This window comes from Cephus cinctus, unplaced genomic scaffold (genome assembly GCF_000341935.2).
Source record: "Cephus cinctus unplaced genomic scaffold, Ccin1 Ccin1_scaffold0091, whole genome shotgun sequence".
Lineage (NCBI taxonomy): Eukaryota > Metazoa > Arthropoda > Insecta > Hymenoptera > Cephidae > Cephus > Cephus cinctus.
Window position 1 is genome coordinate 266663 of NW_014332830.1, and position 16057 is coordinate 282719.

The 16057-nt window shown below is 40.0% G+C and overlaps 3 protein-coding genes across 14 annotated transcripts; 2 read left to right on the top strand and 1 right to left on the bottom strand.

The window, feature by feature from the left end:
- LOC107273630 (ran GTPase-activating protein 1) lies at positions 1 to 2801 on the bottom strand. 7 transcript variants are annotated; one of them, XM_015752058.2, is made up of 7 exons: positions 2674 to 2801; positions 2476 to 2578; positions 2168 to 2356; positions 1684 to 2103; positions 749 to 1614; positions 467 to 691; positions 1 to 393 (listed from the first exon to the last, which is right to left on the bottom strand). In XM_015752058.2, the coding sequence occupies exons 3-7, from the start codon at positions 2280 to 2282 to the stop codon at positions 172 to 174; spliced, it is 1848 nt and encodes a 615-aa protein (XP_015607544.1). In that variant the 5' UTR covers positions 2283 to 2356; positions 2476 to 2578; positions 2674 to 2801; the 3' UTR covers positions 1 to 171. The 7 variants fall into 7 exon arrangements, with proteins under 7 accessions (XP_015607544.1, XP_024946641.1, XP_015607534.1 ...); XM_025090873.1 differs by having other exon boundaries at positions 2450 to 2578; XM_015752048.2 differs by having other exon boundaries at positions 2476 to 2543; positions 2602 to 2746.
- A 150-nt stretch (positions 2802 to 2951) lies between these two features.
- On the top strand, positions 2952 to 11791 carry LOC107273681 (bromodomain-containing protein 4). 3 transcript variants are annotated; one of them, XM_015752119.2, is made up of 8 exons: positions 3559 to 3586; positions 3770 to 3858; positions 4021 to 4185; positions 4256 to 4372; positions 4442 to 4825; positions 4912 to 5480; positions 5564 to 5709; positions 5777 to 11791. In XM_015752119.2, exons 1-8 carry the CDS (start codon positions 3559 to 3561, stop codon positions 10981 to 10983), a joined length of 6705 nt encoding a protein of 2234 aa, XP_015607605.1. In that variant the 3' UTR covers positions 10984 to 11791. The 3 variants fall into 3 exon arrangements, with proteins under 3 accessions (XP_024946567.1, XP_015607605.1, XP_024946564.1); XM_025090799.1 differs by lacking the exon at positions 4256 to 4372 and having other exon boundaries at positions 2952 to 3586; XM_025090796.1 differs by lacking the exon at positions 3559 to 3586 and having other exon boundaries at positions 3787 to 3919.
- A 623-nt stretch (positions 11792 to 12414) lies between these two features.
- LOC107273695 (major facilitator superfamily domain-containing protein 6-B) lies at positions 12415 to 16021 on the top strand. Of its 4 annotated transcripts, none has more exons than XM_015752153.2 (9): positions 12415 to 12746; positions 12854 to 12969; positions 13046 to 13401; positions 13491 to 13914; positions 13967 to 14175; positions 14249 to 14571; positions 14631 to 14806; positions 14890 to 15057; positions 15442 to 16021. In XM_015752153.2, exons 2-9 carry the CDS (start codon positions 12906 to 12908, stop codon positions 15510 to 15512), a joined length of 1791 nt encoding a protein of 596 aa, XP_015607639.1. In that variant the 5' UTR covers positions 12415 to 12746; positions 12854 to 12905; the 3' UTR covers positions 15513 to 16021. The 4 variants fall into 4 exon arrangements, with proteins under 4 accessions (XP_015607639.1, XP_024946654.1, XP_024946657.1 ...); XM_025090886.1 differs by having other exon boundaries at positions 12416 to 12746; positions 13238 to 13401; XM_015752162.2 differs by having other exon boundaries at positions 12419 to 12746; positions 13982 to 14175.
- The last annotated feature ends 36 nt before the right edge of the window (positions 16022 to 16057 follow it).

Sequence of the window (16057 nt, forward strand, 5' to 3'; positions counted from 1 at the left end):
TTTGTTTTAACATTTTATTGAATCACCAATGTCGGTATAAAATGTCCTCAATATGATTTTAACCACAGCGGCGATTTTTACAAAAATTTAATTATAAATAAATAGATGTATTTAGTATTGATGCATTATTAAAAAAAAAAAATATATATATGGCCATACTCCTCATAAGAGTTACGTAGTCTGTAACCGATCAAGAACTGTTTTGAGGGACGCTTTGGCATCCTGGAATGGGTCCATCATCTTAGCTTTACTAGTTTTCATTGGTTTCTCCAGGAATATCTTCAACGTATCCTTGGTCTTTGTAAGGAAATAATCCCTTTCACTGATCTTCTCAAGAGCCTTAAAGCAACCTTCTAGATTCCAGTCTAGCTTTCGAGCAGTCTTGTCTTCGCTCTAAAAATGAAAAGAGTTGAAGAATTGTACATGATTCCACTGAAAAACTGGAGAACAAAATAAAATTAATTACCTTTATTAAACCAAGATTAACTAATAAAGCATTGTTCAAAGTAGAGACTTTGTTATTTTTAATGGCATATGTAAAGAGTTCTGCATAAAGGATTTCAGTAACACCTTCTGCCTCAACTCTTACATCGACGTAACCACTGTCACAAAGGGTGGACACTTTCATAATTATTTTGCAAAGATCTTCTACATATCTGTCACCGCGGCTACTATCCCCGTTGAATAAATTCTACAAATGAAGTAGTGATTAATATTCTTAATGAAGTGTAAAAAATTATTTACATACCTTTGTATGATCTATAAGAACTCCTGCCTTGTCGCCTTGAAGTAATAAAAGGTTCTCTCCAGTTGGCGATTTCAAGAACTCCTGCACAGTAATACGTTTTGGCTTTCGATTATTAAAATCGTCGTTCTTATTCTTATTCTCTTCTGCGTCGCTCTCATTTTCTTCATCATTATTGTAATTTTCATTTTCATCCTCATTCTCTTCATAATACACATTTCCATCACTCTCATTTTCCTTCTCTGCTTCTTCATCATCCCCATCATCATCCTCATCCCCATCCTCAGGTTCATCTTCATCTTCACTTTCATCTTCATTCAGTGAACCCAAAGAGTCGATTCTCTCGGAAATGGTGAGGTTATCACGAAGCGTAGCACGTCCTTTAGAACCAAATGCATTTCCATCAAGCTGCAGACTCGTTAATTGCATTTTGTCAGCCATTGCATTTGCTATAGGGCTGGCAGCTCTTGTACCAATTTCATTAAAAGTCAAATTTAATTCTGTTAAATTGGGATGACTACTTTCTGAACCAAGAGCTTCGACAACTACTAAAGCTCCCTTTGTCTTCAAAAGGCAATCCCCAAGATTCAATCGTTCTAGGTTCACAAATGATGGCAAAACATTGGCAAGAGCTTGGGCACCTTTGGGTCCCACAATGTTGTCATTTAAATTTAAAATACGCAGTCCAGTATTAACAGAAAGCCCACTTGCCAGTGCAGCAACACCCTGATGATAAATTCCATTTTGTGGCATCACCACCTCTTCCAATGTCTTTATCGTTTTGAACACTGATGCTAATGCTGTTGCACCTTCATTTTCTAATCTGTTCCTTCCGGCAACAAAGACTTTGAGTGCAAGTGGGTTCGCACCTAATATGTAAGTTGAAAATTATAGTACAAATATTAATTAATTATTCTCAAATTACAATTTCTTCCAACCTTCTCTAGTGCTGTTGAGATGACAATCTAGTAATGCTTTAGCCAATATTTTTCCACCTGAAATTCCTAAACCATTGTTGTTAAGTCTAAGCTCCTTCAGTGTATAGCATGTTCTTGAGCTGAGAAAAGCAGCCAGTCCCTGCACACCAATAGGACCAAATGCATTGTCGCTAAGGTCCAATTCCACAAGAGCCGTGACAGCTGCACAAAGACCAGCTCCTAAATATTCTAAAGCTAATGGAATTTCAGTTTTCATTCTCCCTGTGAACATATCTTTCCAGAGAGCTCGCTTTAAGTGTGTGCCATGAGTTTCTAATGCTTTTGAAACAGCTTTTGCAGCTTCAGGTCCTAAGGTATTTCCTTCGAGATCCAAATATTCCAAACACTCGCAATTCTTAATCGCTTGCACGACTTCCTCCGCTACAAAGCCAAATATAAAAAAACTGTTAAATTGTATATATAAATACACCTTCACTAAACTCACCATCCTGTTCATTGTCAAGTTTTAAGGATCTACCAGCAAACGAAACACCGGTTCCTTGGGTCTCGCTAGCCTCTCTCAAACGCTCAACAATTTCACTCAAGTTAAACGACGTCATTTTCCTTATAAACAATTGTATAATCTCAGAACTTTCTCAATTATTCTCAGGGATAACGTGACTGCTAAAGATAGCTAAGAATAACAATACGTTTAGTAAAAACAAGAAATTTTATCCATATAAAATTAAATGTATGCAGAAAGTCATGTACAATGCGACGCACGCACATACGCGGGAAATAAATAACGCTCACGCTTCTGTCGGCGCGATCGGCTTGTCCTAAGCAGGGGTTACACCAGGTTAGATTGGTCCTAACCAACCCTAGAAATACATCTCAGCATAAATACGATGCATTTCTAAAAAAAAAAATCACACTGACCTTTTATGATTGATTTTCATCAAGCGATGCGCGATAAGACTTTTTTGTGAATATAAAGAATTTGTATAATACCCTTTGTCATTGAATAATCTCATTATCATAACAATTAAACAGTTTCCTCAACAACATTAAATGTATATAATAAACAATGTTTTCGTCTTATACAGCAGAAATCTTGAAGTTTACATTTTGGAACGTCACATACGCTCGAAAGTTAGTGTTGCAAACTAGCCTTAACTTCGTAATATGTACATGGCATCACATGGCAACTCATCAACTGATGGCAACGCCATTTTCTGGAGGACTTTCCCTTTCGCGCGATTTGTTCGAAGTGCATCTATGCAGTGTACGTTTAAGGGTATACGCCCGTAGCCGTAGTTTCGTACAGTCCGCACCCGACTGTAGGTCCGAGCAGGTTCGAGTAGCAGAAGTACGTGTATATCTAGAAATCATCGACACCAAGAACAAAACGTTTTAAGTTCGGGTAGAAGTATTTTGTTGCTTGAAACCCGATGCGATTACATCCAGCGTGCAGGAGAGCTAGTGAAGTCGTGGCGGTGGTCGGTGGTTGTTTCGACCCTGGAGTGTTTTCCGTGTAGAATGGTCGCGGGTGTCGCGCGCATCGCTGCCAGCCCGCAGAGTGTCGTGCCAAAATAAATCGGCATAGCAAGGTACAGAAGTAAAGAGTGAGACCTGGGGAATGGGTACCGATGAACTATGTATAAGTGCCAGTGGCACTTACTAGTTTTTGGAATTCCTTGTGTGATGGGCATTGCTTTAGCCACCTCGTATTTTGAGGGAATAGTGGCTTCCTGCTGAAGGTACCAGCGAACAGCGGGGCCCACCTGTGGGCCCCTGTATATTTTATTACTGAGGTCATTTAATATCGGTGAAAGCCGATTAGATTCCTCTACCTGTACTGGTGAACTCGTCAGATTACCCGCCACAGGACGGGTTATGTTTCCCACTTTCATTGGGATCCTAGGTGAGATTTCATTGTTTGAATTTACTGTACCTTGCTAGGGTAAATAGTGCTGGTGTTGAGCTTTTCTGTAACAGAGTCACTTTTGATGAGACTCCTTCGATTAACAGTTTCTTATGACCAATAGTAAAGAGAGTATATAAACATAGAAGGTTCTTGGCTTAAGTAGTTAATTTATTTTTTTAGACATTCAATCGTGGTGGGAGGTCCCAAGTATAGCGCACTTCTGCTCATTATTTAGGGCTGCCTTCAATCTTCTGGACTTTGATATCGAGGTATCTACCCAAATGCCAACTCGTACGAGTATGCAGAATATTTACTAGAAGACCCATGCGAGTCTGTTGAAATTTGTAGATTTGCTTTTGAACGTGCATGTTATTCTGCATTGATCATTTTCCTATCCATACAAAATCACAAAATCATTGTACAATTTCTAGGATCTTGAAGAAGCCCTTTTAACTGATGGTGGCACCGAAGGACGACTGTTGCAAGAGTTGATAGTGCGTTTACTAGAGGGCTGCCTTCCCAACGATACACGCAATGACATCTCTACCTTTAACTATCAAATGTTCCTTCGTAGGCTGTTTCGTAAGAAGTGTCAGGTAATACTAGAAGTTGATGTATTTCTTTAGCATGTCTAATAATACTATATTCACATATGTCACATTTTAGGAATATAAATGCGAGAATCCGTTTAACACGGATGTAGATTTCGAACTACTCCCTCTTCGGCAAAAGGTGGAAATATTGCGTTCTCTTTGTGACTTCAGGCTAGACGCTGAGGACGTGGTACGTCTTTTCCTGAAATTACTTTTGTTGGAAAGGCACTTTCCAGCTTGTGTGCGTTTATGTTAACAGGAGGAGTCGCTAAGCAACTTAGACTCGGATAGTCTGCGAGTTGAACCATTGGGTCATGATCGAAAGAATTCTGCTTACTGGTACTTTTACGGAACTCGACTATATAGGGAGGACTACATTGGTACATTTAGCAGTATCTCTCAAAAACAAAAAGGCAAGCCAAAGGACAAGAAGCGCAAGAGACGTTGTCGGAACAGAGTGGCGAAAGAGGAGGAGGAGAAGAAAGAGAAGAAGGAGGAAGAAGATAGTTTAGTGGAACACGAACAGGACACAGATAAAGCAGAGGAAAAACCAGAAGAAGAAAAGGCTTGCGAAAGCGTTTGGCAAGTGGTCTGTTTTACTCAACAGGACTGGGGTCGATTAGTCGATAAGTTTCGAAACTCGGTGAGAAAGAGGACGGGCGAATTCCTACGAGTTCTTCGATATTCTTAAAGAGCCTTGCATTTTAAAGAGAGAAAACTCTTCCTTAGGAATACGACATTGAGCGGAAACTCTACAACACCTTATCCGAGGACTTTATGCCGGAGATCCCGAAGCTGTTCGATCTGAAGGAGAAACAACAGAGGCGCAGACTGTTACAGCGGACCAACTCCCGTATTCTTCGAAGCCAAGAACCTGCTGAGGAATCGGAAGCAGTCATGGTTAGGGCTAAAGTCAAAACAAAGATAAATAAGAGCTCGAAGAAGAACAGCGGGCAGCGCTCGAAGGGTGGAGAAGCCGAGGATGGGGTGCCAAAAGCGAATGTGGCGCCGCCTATCCAGAAGAAGGGACGCCAGACTAACAATTCTTTGGCTTCGGCCGTTGGTCAAATTGTTATCCATACAAGGGACGAAGTTGAGGACTTAGGAAGTAAAAGGGGCATAGGTCGGCATGGCATCACCACGTATCACTCATCCAATTATGGTTACGGTTATGGATATGGTTTTGGTATCGAGGAGGAAGAACGCAGAGTTGGTATGCATAAAGTTCTTGAGAGTCTCAAAGATCATGTGGATGCTTGGCCATTCATTGATCCAGTGGATGAGGAGTATGCACCCAGGTAAATATAAATTTTACTGCCCCAATCCTTTCGTCGAAAGTTTACACTTGGATATAAAAATTCATGTATTTTTATTCGCATAGGTACTATAGCGTGGTTAGACGTCCCATGGATCTAAGTACAATGGAAGAAAAATTGGAAGGTGGTTCGTACAAGAGTCTTAGTCAGTTCAAACGTGACTTCCGGTTGATCGTTGATAACTGTAGGCAATACAACGGCTCTGATAATGGTAAATATAATTTAAGAATATATTTTGATGGATGTCTTATAGTTCTTATGTGTTTTATAATCAACAGAATATACGGAAATGGCGGTCAATCTCAAAGAAGCTTTCGACAGGGCAGTAGATCGATACCTTGAATCGGAACCGTCAAGTGATGAAGGACCACCATCGCCAACGCCCCCGCCAGTACTAGCAAATCCACCTCCTTATCCTCGTAGAGCATCTTCGCCATCATTGCCACAACAGAATCCTCGAAAGCGAGGACGCAAGCCAAATAAGAAATCGAAACCAAACAGGCCAGAGAAGACTGCAAAAGAAAAATTGAAGAATGATGAAGAGGAGGAGGAAGAGGAGGAGGCTGTAAAGCCAATTATAAGTGAGATTGAATCAAAGCTGACCAAGGATAAGAAAGGTAAGAAAAAGCTAAAGAAAATAAAAGAAGTAGAGCCGCAGGACGAGGACGAGGACGAAGAAGATAAGGATCAGGAAAATGATGGTGCAATATCCGAAGTCAATGTGATAAAATCCAAAAGGAAAAAACATATGGAGCTCTTGTCAAAAAGTAAGAAAATATTACCCAAAGAGGAGAAGGCAGTGGAATCAAGAAAGAATAGTAAGAGAGATACCAGAGTACAGCAGCGAGTCAAAGAAGAAATGAAGTTAGTGCATGTAATGAAGGCGATGAAGGAGGATAAGAAAAAGAAGGATGATTTCGAGGAGGATTACGATACTCAGAGTATCGTCAAGAGCAAGAGTAAACAAATAGAAAAGAAAGAAGTACAGGAGACCTTGGAGAAGGGTACCAAGAGGACTAAACAGAAAAAAGCCGAATCTCAAGAGAACTGTAAAGCTCAAGAGGAAGAAAACGGACCAGCTCAGGCGAAGACAAAGAAAACTCGACGAGACGAAAAAGTAGAATTAGAATTATTTGAAAGGACCAATGAGAAGTCTGACACCAAAGGCTCGTCCAAGGAAAAAGATAAGAAATCGAAGATGAACAAACAGGAGCGTGTGAAAAATGGCGTCATGAAAAACCAAGAAAATTCTGATACGACGAGTGGTAGTAAATTTGAAGCGGACGACGATAAAATGGACCCAACCTCGAAGAAATTCGCATCTCTGGTGAGAAATAAAGACCTAGAATCGCTTGATAGCTTAAAGGATCGTATAAGCGAGAGGCGACGCGAGGAGAAGTTGAAATTAGAGAGAGAGAAATTGAAGAAGACTTCAAAGGATAGCGGCCGTGGGGTGTATCCAAAAAAAGTGCCTTCAAACGGCAGTAGCCTTCAAGATGCCGGTAAAGTCAATAAGAAACAATTGAGACCTAAGAAGACGACCAAGGAGGATAAGGGGTCCGGAAACAGTAAGAATCAAGAACAGGAAGTAATTGAAACTAAGAAGTCGAAAACTTTACAATCCAAGCATGCTAAAGGTTTTGGAAGTGAGGAAGGTACTAATATTCAGGCTTTGAACCAAGCCACGGAACAGACCCTTAACGATATCAACAAATGGCTCGATGACACACCTAGACTCTCTGAATTCTCATCTGGTAGTGATTCGCCAATATTTCATCCATCCACTAGCGAACCTTTGCGAACCGGAACTAAACCTGACGTGTCGCGAAAACGTCCGAGTTCGACTAAATTATTTGGACCAAATGGTCCACCGAGGCCGAAAAAAGTTCAGCGAACAATTGATCGTCTCCAGCCTGGTAAAAGTAAGGGAAATCTTCTTTTGAAAAAACCTCTACATTTACCAAGTAATACCATAAACGATACCGCATCCATTCAAGCAACATCGGACACAGATCAAACAAATCGTGACACTTTGGAAGAACCAAAATTAAGTTTGGGAACCGTCCTACGAAACGCAGATTCGATTCAATTGATTTGTAAGAGCCTCGTCTCCTCACCCAATCCAAATCTATCGAATGAGGATGACGACGAGGATCATCCTGGTATTCCAGCAAGCACCTCGACAAGCATCAAGGAAGAAAAAGCGACTATAGGCAAGGAAACTACAGTTCCGGTTACTACAAGCGGAGAAAGTATAGAGTCCAGTAGTCGTGTGATTAGTGAGGATTCGCAAAAACCAAAATCTGCAACTCCGAATTTAAGTGCCTGGTTCAAGGCGTTTGGTGCACCGAAATCAAAGAAAAAAGAGGAAGAAGTTGAGGAAAGTGTAACGAAAAAGGAAAGTGACACACCGGAGGTCTGTACAAGACAGAGACGTCTCAGTACTGGGGGAAGTAGCGTGAGCGAATCCGTATCGAGCTTTTCACAAGAATCACCACCACCAGGTCGTTCAGGCAAATCGCCGCAAAATCAACCTCTACCCATCCCAGCTGAGCCACAAATCAGGGGTGCAGGATTTTACCAGGATGCCTTATCCACGGGTAGTAGCCCTTATAACAGTCCTTATTACACAACACCTCCTAGATACAGTGCGCAGCTGCCACCGACCCCATCTCCACAGAACAACCCTATATCACCAGCCTATCCTTCTTCATCGCCGTATGACCAAGCGACATCCCTTTATCCACAAGTTGCTCCACAACCTTCTTTACAATCTTACCAAAAAGCTCCTTTAGATAATCCTGGGGATTATCGACAATTGTCACCAACTTTCTCGCAGCGCTCACCACAGAATGCTAATTATCCACAAAATTCCCCTCAGAGTCAATCATACTCTCAACAACTACCTTCAGGTAGCCAAAATCAGTCACCGGTGTATCCTCAGCATTCACCACAGTCCATACCTACAAATTATCCACAATCATCTCCACAGACGCCATCGAGTTATTCTCAGCCCTCTCCACAGCAGCCACCAACACCGAATTATAATCAACCTTCACCACAAGCAGCGCCTGCTAATTATTCTCAACCATCTCCTCAACAACCACCAACTTACTCACAACCATCACCACAACAACATTCGAATTATTCTCAACCTTCTCCACAACCGCCGCCAAGTTATTCCCAACCTTCTCCTCAGCAACCACCAACGTATTCGCAACACTCGCCACAAACACCAGGAAGTTACTCTCAACCTTCCCCTCAGCCACTTTCAAATTACTCCCAACCTTCGCCACAACCTCCTGGATACTCACAACCATCACCACAGCCACCCTCTAGTTACCCCCAACCATCTACTCAACCCTCAAATTATAATCAACCATCTCCTCAACCTCCAGGTTACTCGCAGTCTTCCCCTCAACACCCACCTGGGTATTCACAATCTTCACCACAGAATTTAGCCTATTCTCAACCTTCACCTCAAAATTCAGGTTATTCGCAACCGTCTTCTCAACAATCTCTGAGCTTTTCTCAATCTTCTCCGAAACCAACTGCCAATTACTCTCAACCATCTCCTCAACAGCCACCTAGTTATTCACATCCTTCCCCTCAGCGACCTCCAACCTATTCACAAATGTCGCCGCAGCAAGCTCCTGTGAGCACTTATTCTCAACCTTCCTCTCAACAACCGCGCAATTATTCTCAACCATCGCCACAACAAACATCCAACTGTCCTCAACCATCAGCATCTCAACCAACAGCAAATTATTCCCAACCCTCGCCACAACAACCATCGAATTACACGCAGGTAGTGAAGAACTCAGACAATTATCCACAAAACGCAGCACCTGGATATCCTCCTCAAAGTTTCAAACAAAATCCATCCTACTTACCACTTGCAAATGAATCTGATAGAAGAGCTGAGTTTCTAAAACCCACTGAAGGAAAATCTCAGAGTGTTGTAGAACAGCACAGAAATTTCGTTGGACAAAACGAACCAACATTGAGCCCTAATATTGCACACCAAGTGTATCAAGGACCGAATCAATATCCAACAGCTTATGGAAACACTTTCTCAGGTTCGGATCGACCAGTGAATATTAACACAGACCCACAAAGACCTTCCTCGAGAATTGAAGAGCAAAATCCACATCAGCCGCAAGAAAGACATGGCTTCCCAGCACCTAACGACTCTTTGAACGTACAAAAATACGCTCAGGCAGTTACGCAACAGCGATCCTTCCTATGTAAACCTTCCAGTGGTGGAGAACAACTGCAGCCCGCGGATCAATCTCAGTTGTTGAGTTTTCAGCAAAATATACCTCCACACGAGTCTTTATATCAGTCAGCAACAGGCTTCCAGACGCCACCGTATCCAATGCCGAATTCTAGCTGCAGGCCTGTTTATCCAAGTCCACATTACTTCGATACAAGTGCCAAGGGTTCACCTGTAGCACCTACCACAAGTAATCTGGCTCCTGTGAAGAAACGCATGTACAATGAGCCGGCTGAATCATCAAGGAATCTCCCGCAGGATCCAGGTCGTCCACAGGATCAGTTTGGATTCGATCCAATAATGTCATTATCACAAGCTGAACCTGTACCTGGTGGCCAGTTTGATAGTACATTTGGATCTTTGGCGGATTCTGTAGCATCCAATCCTGCCTACGCAAGGCTTGGTCTGGGAATAGTGGGAAGAGGTAACAAGGAGCAGCAACAGCTTTTGACCATTCCAAGACCTCCAACCAAACCAGATCCTATGACGTATGCTCGGAGTCCTGCACCAACTTCTGATTTAGATTTGAATCTTCTCCAAAGTTTAAACGCCACAGCAAAGAATCCAGGTATGCTGTCGGTACCACGTCGTCCTCCAGAAGTACCAGCCACACCAGCTAACACCAAAGCCAAGAAGAGTAGGAAAAATAAACAACAACAAAACGTAGCACCTGTTCCTCCTCAAGGAAACATAGAACAACAGAGTGGAAGTGCAATTCCAGGTTTTCCACAATATTCAACCAGTCCTACAGATCCAATTGCTCTGAAAAACGCATCGATAGTTCCACCAGGCGGAAGTGCTTTTAATTTTGCAGCACCAAGCGGGACTGCAAACAGTTCACCATTTTACGACAAGGACACTGCAGCCGTTGCCACGTTCGCCTTTCTTGACGAATTCAGGAATCCTAGTAGTTACTACAACATGGCCCTCAGACAGCAGCAGCAGCAACAGCAACAACAGCAAGGCACACCGGTTACAGACGCCTCGCAGCAGGCCTGCAACAAATTGAATAATCAACCACCTCGGAATTATCCTCCACATCCATTTTTACATTCGACGCAACGCTCGGCCGCGTACGGTCCGCCAGTTTCAGCATATGTCGGTCCGCATGGACCAAATTTGGGAGTGGATCCTGCATATCAGCAGTATATACATTCACTGTACGCATTACAGCCTCCTCCGCATCATCACAGACCATCCTGGCTCTAGCCCTTGAAATCTGCTTAGAAAGGCAATCATTGCGTATCTCTTAAAGAGGGAAAAGCTAGTATAAGACAAATAAACCGAAGAAGGAAAGCTAGATATACAGAGAGAGTACGAGGATAAAGCTCTCTAAATTTTGTTATTATTTTCAAAAACTGCTCCCAGTTTTACACATTCTTTTTTATCTGACAAGATTTCTCGACATTTTATACATTTTACTAGGATCCCAGCTTTTATTCCTTAATATATATGTAGTAATATGTATATAATATAAAGTTATATTTGTGACAGGACGTGAATCAGGAACTTCACGGTGAAGCTTTAAGATCTATAAGGATCAAGTTTAGCTCCTGATTCATGTCTGGATCAGTAGATATCGTTCAAAGAACTAGACAGCTCTATAATGACCTAGATATACGTTGACTACCAATCTAAAGAGATTTCTGTACAATATATTTGCGTACACTGCCATGAGTGTGCGTTATGTAGAGTACGTATATGTAATGATAAGCAATAGAGTTAAGATAGAACCTTTTCTTTGTACATAACATACATATCCCCAAAAGACGGCTACGTGCAGTTTATATAGACAGATTCGCAGCGTCAAAGACATTACGAACTGCAATGATTAGGATCATCCAGGATGATGCATAGAGAAAAGAAAGAAGACAGAGTAAAAAAATATGTATTCCTGATTAATCTATTACCCCACCTATATTGATTTAAATGAAATATTGATACAAAAGATGTCTGAAGAATTATATATATATACAGAGTGTATCACCAGAAATGCACGTTTGAGATTTGCGGTGAAACGGTGCACAATTTGGACAATCTGATGTCACAACCATTGAATGTTTTTTGATTGCGCATCGAATGGGCATATTATTATTGTTCGCTCAACTTCCGGTCGCAAATAAAAAAAATTATCTTCGCCATTTCAAAAGATATTGAAACAAGTTAAATGCAAAAGTTGTAGAGCAAGAAAAAATAATAAAGATGAAAAAAAAATTCGGACGGATTGCAGACATAATAAGAGAGATATTTGCGTCCGAATTTTTCTCATTTTTTGACAAATTTCTGATATTGGAGGAACGCCTTAGCTTCGTGCAGCAGCTTCACGTCGAACTCACGATTCCCAATTGTTTTGAGGTAAGCGTTCAGTCAGACGAAAGCCGTACAAGGTGGCTAAAACATACTACAATGCTATCTTTCATTACAAGTTAGAAGCATATATATATTGTAAATGTGTATCGATGACAGAAATTAAAACACGGTTTGTTACAAATAGTTATTTCTTTTTCAAACCATTATTTGGAGTTGTAATTCATTCAATACGATGAAAATAATGAGTAATAAATATGGTAGAGATTTTTGATGGATAATTGGTATGTTTAAATTTGAGTAAGTGTATGTACAATCTGATATATGAGTATATTTATAGATGGCGGTACTAGTCACAGATTGTACATACACAATTGTATATATTTTCAAGATCTCAAAATGATTCTAGATTCTTTTATCCAAAAGATAGTATTCATACTCTAATTCTTTTAGATAAGCGCTATTCGATTTAATAGTTTGATTAACGGCACGTTAGAGTGAACTTTATTGAAGCGTCCTAACTTTGAAATTTGAAACTAACCTGATACGCAGTGGTTTAACCTGCTGATTCAAGCAAATAAATCACATGTTACTTTTACTTAGTAATTTTAATATTTAATCCATTTTGTATGTGATAAGGATCAGTGCAATTAATGAAACTGAAGGTAAGACATATGTATTGATATGTATTTTTTTCGTTTTGATTAAATTTATCGATTATTTGACCATTCTGGTCAGAATATGTGAGAGATACCTATTTTTTACGTTTTAGGTCGGTAAAAATACTTTGATTTCATATTTGATCAAAATTATACAGCTGCATCATGTTGGAGCATGTGAACAAAGAATTGGTGCCTATGAAGGCACATTATTTTCTTTATAATGCAGGTTTGAAACTACTCTACTTACAATTGATTCTCAGATAGTTGCTTGACATTACAAAATTTTGTTATTTGATGTTTAGCTACTGGACCTATTGTACCTTTTCTACCAACAATTGCAAAACAATTGGGATTCTCTAGTAGCCTTGTGGGCACTATTTATACTATTTTGCCTATCTCAGGATTAATAGCCAAACCACTGTTTGGTGGTTTGGCTGATAAATTTAGACTGCACAAAACAATATTCCTTATATTTCAAGTCATTCTTGCTATAGGGTTTTTCACAATCAATTTTATTCCTGAAATTGAAAGCAGTGCAGAAGTAACCTTTACTTGCGACAGGGGTATTTCATTTATAGAAGTTTGCTCCACAAAAGGATTTTCACCCAAAATAACTTACGATGCATTAAATTCCATAACACTGTACTCCAATTGTCAGGTATAAATTATGTTACATTCTAAATATTTAAACAGTATTATATATAGTATACATTAAATAAACAGTAATCTTCATTGCTTGATTTTCAGCTGTCCTGTAATATAACCAATAACACATACAATGAATCGTGTTCTAAGCCTAATGCAACACAATTTTGTCAATTAATTCGCACGAATGTCATAGAAGGAACAACATTTAACTTTACTGTAGGGTTTAATATGTATCAGAACTTACCAACAGGCAATTGTGTAAACGTACGCGTATTGAACATGACATTCTCTGAGAGTGTTGTACACGCACCTGCCTGTAGTTTTAACTTGAGAACCTCATGCATGGCAAGCTGCCGTAATAACCCCATCATGAACCATTTACTCGAGGAAGTAAGGAATGGTCGCAATGTATCACAAACCTCTACATATCAATTTCATTTATTCTTATGGGCAGCTATTGTAAGCTGGGTTGGCATGGCTGTTGTTGTTAGTATAGCAGATGCTATCTGCTGTGCTCTGTTAGGTGAGTTTTCATGTATTACTTTTTACAGGTTGCAATCTATACCCTTATTAAGATTTTCGAATTTTAGGGGATGAAAACAGAAAGGATTATGGCAAACAGAAAATGTGGGGCAGTATAGGCTTTGGAATTTTTGGAATAAGTGCTGGCTACCTCATAGATGTTTTCAGTCGTGGTCAATCACAAAAAGATTATACCTGCATATTTTACATCATGCTTATTGCCATGATTCTTGACATTATAGTATCATTTACTATAAAGAAGGTAGAATAAAAACTATTATTCAATCGTGTATGACAGAATTTGTAGAAAACAACAAAAATTTATACATTTTTAGAAAAATATTGAGTACTCTAAAGGAGACCCATCCGTTTTGTGGGAATTATTGTCTGTCGGAAAGGAAGGTAGAGTACTAGTGTTTGGCTGGTGGTGCATCGGGGCAGGAATGTGCACTGGTGTAGTTTGGAACTTTTTATTCTGGTACACTGAAGACATAGCGACACATTCTGAAGCAGCTTGGATAAAAACTGTTCAAGGATTGCTTACAGGTGTTCAATGTTTCCTGGGAGAGTTGCCTTTTAATTTTATCTCGGGTGCCGTCCTACGTAAACTCGGCCACGTCAATGTCATGAGCTTTGTACTTCTTATCTACGCTGCTAGGTAGGCTCTCCATATCCTCAACAACATAAGGAAAATTCTGACATTATCTGTAATTACAGATTTATGGCCTACAGCATGGTTAGGAATCTGTGGGTATTTCTACCATTAGAAATATTGCATGGTCCCACGTTGGGACTGTGCTGGCCCACAATGGTTTCCTACGCAGACAAAGTCGCGCCTTCTGGCATGAGAGCTACTATGCAGGGTTTCGTAGGTGCTGTCTTTGAAGGTGTAGGTCAGTAATAATCAATAATTTGATATAAAACATTATTTATAAATAAATAGGAATCAAAATTATAATTAAAAAATTGTTCACAGGTGTATCAGCAGGCAGTTTGTTGTGCGGGTGGCTAATGAATGTTTATGGCGGTGTCGTAACATTCCGAATCTTCTCAATAGGAGCACTCATTTGGCTAGCAATTTACTGGATATTACAGCTACTATTACAAAAAGCTAAAGCGAGTCCTATTCATCAAGGCCATAATCGTGAGTAGGAACGATGATAGTTCACTTGTAATACTGTAGTCTGGTACTGTAGAACTGTAGAACAATAAAATTATAGCAACTGTAGTTTCCAATATTCCCATAGTTTCTGACCGTCGTAGAATCTCTTGTAGTTTCTAGTACCCATTTCCGTAGACAGAATATGTACAGTAGATACAATTACTCTATGTAATTACATTTTATACGCCTTGCCTAACAGTTCTCGTACATTCATTAATGGTATTGAGTCGAATTCCATTGTCAACTAATGAGCAGGAACAATGATAATATTAATAAACACAAACTCACACACACCACGCACGCGCGCGCGCACACATTTAAAATCTCATTTTTTATATAATTGATTTATCCTTGTGTTATTTCCAGATTTAGCCAGTTATGCAACACCTGATGATGCGATCCTCTTGACAATGAACCAGGAACTGCAGACCTACTAACAGGAAGACAGTGATTAATAAATGAAAGTGCGAAGCATGTAAGGTGTTTGCCCAAGTCATGGCAGGACAAAACTGCTGGAACAGCTTGAAAGGGATGGATGGGTCTTATAATTTTATCTTATCCGTCACATTATCTTAATTGCTATATTACAGCATTAACCGACTACTAAGTCGTCTGATAATTTACCCTATGCGCTCAACACATTACTTTATGACATGACAAAGTCGTACTATTCCAACTGGACGCATTTTTTGACATAACTGTGGAAACTGTGGAAGTGTCTTATTTAATGTAGCTGATTAGATGTCACACAATGTAACATGCATATAGAAGAATTTATACGTTCAGTATTAGAAAATGGCACTATTATTATATGTAATATGTATGACAACACGTATTAATATATTTCATCATATTTTGCTACCATAAACATGACAAAAAGAACGTACGTCTCTCCTGTATCAAGAGATAGCATTAGGGATTACAGGAAATAAAGTGATTTGAGAGAGGGTGGTGGCTCAATTGAATAAATTGACAAAGCCAG